This window comes from Haematobia irritans, chromosome 1 (genome assembly GCF_050003625.1).
Source record: "Haematobia irritans isolate KBUSLIRL chromosome 1, ASM5000362v1, whole genome shotgun sequence".
Classification (NCBI taxonomy): domain Eukaryota; kingdom Metazoa; phylum Arthropoda; class Insecta; order Diptera; family Muscidae; genus Haematobia; species Haematobia irritans.
The window spans coordinates 264,609,964-264,612,151 of NC_134397.1; the positions used below are offsets into that span (position 1 = coordinate 264,609,964).

General features: G+C 29.6%; 1 protein-coding gene across 1 annotated transcript; it reads right to left on the reverse strand.

The window, feature by feature from the left end:
* Nucleotides 1-575: 575 nt before the first annotated feature.
* On the reverse strand, nt 576-1,393 carry LOC142219693 (NPC intracellular cholesterol transporter 2-like). Its single transcript, XM_075288564.1, has 2 exons — nt 1,231-1,393; nt 576-1,134 (listed from the first exon to the last, which is right to left on the reverse strand). The coding sequence occupies exons 1-2, from the start codon at nt 1,322-1,324 to the stop codon at nt 740-742; spliced, it is 489 nt and encodes a 162-aa protein (XP_075144679.1). The 5' UTR covers nt 1,325-1,393; the 3' UTR covers nt 576-739.
* Between the last annotated feature and the right edge of the window lie 795 nt (nt 1,394-2,188).

Here is a 2,188-nt window from a genome sequence, read left to right on the forward strand (position 1 = left end):
TATTTCTATCGAAAATAGAAATAAAATTTTTAAATAAATTTTCTATAGAAACAACATTTTTTACAGAAATAAATAAAATTTTGACAAAACATTCTATGGAAATAAAATGTTGACAACATTTTATATAGAAATAATCGGCAACTCTTTAAGCCTATACACCCAGAGAAGGAATATGATCACCTCAAACATGTTTTAAGAGCAAAATGTTATTTTTGGGTGGTGACCATGTCAAATGGTTTTCGCAACCATGTTATTTTCTCGGAAATCGTGTATATGATTTCGGCAAGCAGGTTATTTTTGACGAGAAAATAACATTTTAGTGACAAACATGTTACATGGAACACCATACAAAAATAACATTTTGCTCTTGAAACATGTTTGAGGTGATCATATTCCTTCTCTGCGTGTAGATTCTCAAATAGCGGCCAAACGAAAGTATTATGTTTTTATTAAGATTTAATTTTAAGCTTCCGAGGTCCTAGCGCCACAAATAGCTTTTATGGAACAGCATTCTAATTCCCATATTCTAACAATAAATCTACTACAGTTTATCGAAAAAATCTGTATGGTAAAAGTAGGTTTAAAATTTATATTAAATTGTTTGATGTGGGAATAAACATTTAATGTAACATTTTTAAATTACATATATAGTTAATCTTAAAGATATAAGAACATTGATACAATATTCTGCTACTTAATTCTATGAGTATTGAATAATTTTTTTCTATGTTAGCTCCTTTTAACGACTTTTAAATTTAGCATCGACCACAAAACAGGATACTGCACTATTATCATCTTCGTCTTTTAGAGATATTTCAACTTTTGTGGGTACCTCAGGATGATGATTTTCAATGGGCAATACCAAATGATAGGTAACATCTTCATCCTTATACAGAGGACAATAGGCTCCATATAGAAGATTTGAACAAACATCACTCTTCGATGCTTCCAATTCGAAAGGAATTTCAACACCCAATGTTGTGAATTTCACAACTGCTTTTAAATTCATCATTTCATTGCGATTGGCCACAAATTGTACAGTAAATTGTGATTCAGATCCCTTCGAAAGGTCACAGGGCATAGTCGAACAATTATCCACTTGAACTGATAGAGGTAAAGGGGCTTCATTGGAACCTAAAAAAGATAAAATACGATGATTGCAATTAAGAAGTAATCCAGAATATTGGGATGCAATGATAAAATTATTATTAGTTTTTGTAATAAACCTACATTGTCGCACAGGAGTTTCTACTGATATACCCTTGGTCAATCTCATGAATAAAATGATCAAGAAAATTATTTTGACTTTTAAAAGATTATACATGTTTTGGATTTTTTTTTAGAAAAATTGGATTTTTTAATTATTTAGTATTTTCTTATAGATACTTTCTCTTTGATTATTGAAAACAATATGAATGATTCCTCTTTGGTATTTAGAATATTTATACTAAACCTACCTGGCTATCAGACGCTTGCACTCACCATTTTACCTTATCAGCCAAATACATTCTAAATTGCAAAAGAAATGCTACTCCTGTTTTTTTTTTTTGTTATTTTGTTAATTGTTAACTAATTCATCAATTTGACCATTATTGCCCTCGATTGCTTATCTGCAACGTTTTGGTTTATTACCGGTAGCATTCAAGTTGAGGGATTGGCTAGCAATATAACTGCTGGGTGCAATTGTCCTCAAGAGTACATTTTGGGACTAACATTCAATTTGAGGATTATTAACCTTTTTCGTGAAATGCGTAATATAACAGTATTGTATATTTAAGCTTTTAAACACCAAATAAAATAACAATAATAAATTGGGATTTACACTATATTGAGAATCAATATACTCATAGAAAAAATATTCTTCTCCCTAAAGAAATGTTTATATAAAAAAGAAATTCCTTTTGATTTTTGCTAAAAAAAATTGTTATTGTCAAAGAAATAAAATTTCAATAGAGCATAAATTTATTTTCTGACATACGAAGCCAATTTGTCCTTAGTCCAACAAAATTTTCTTTAGTCTTAAATTTAGACTGTACTCCCTCATATTTTGCAATTATTTATATTATTACCCAGCAAAAACTCTCATTACCCGGTAATCTTGTAGGTAAGCCTATTTAAAAATTAATAACCACTTATTAATTGGCATCGCTTCGGATTACATTTACATACGCATGTCCTAGGAGGAAAG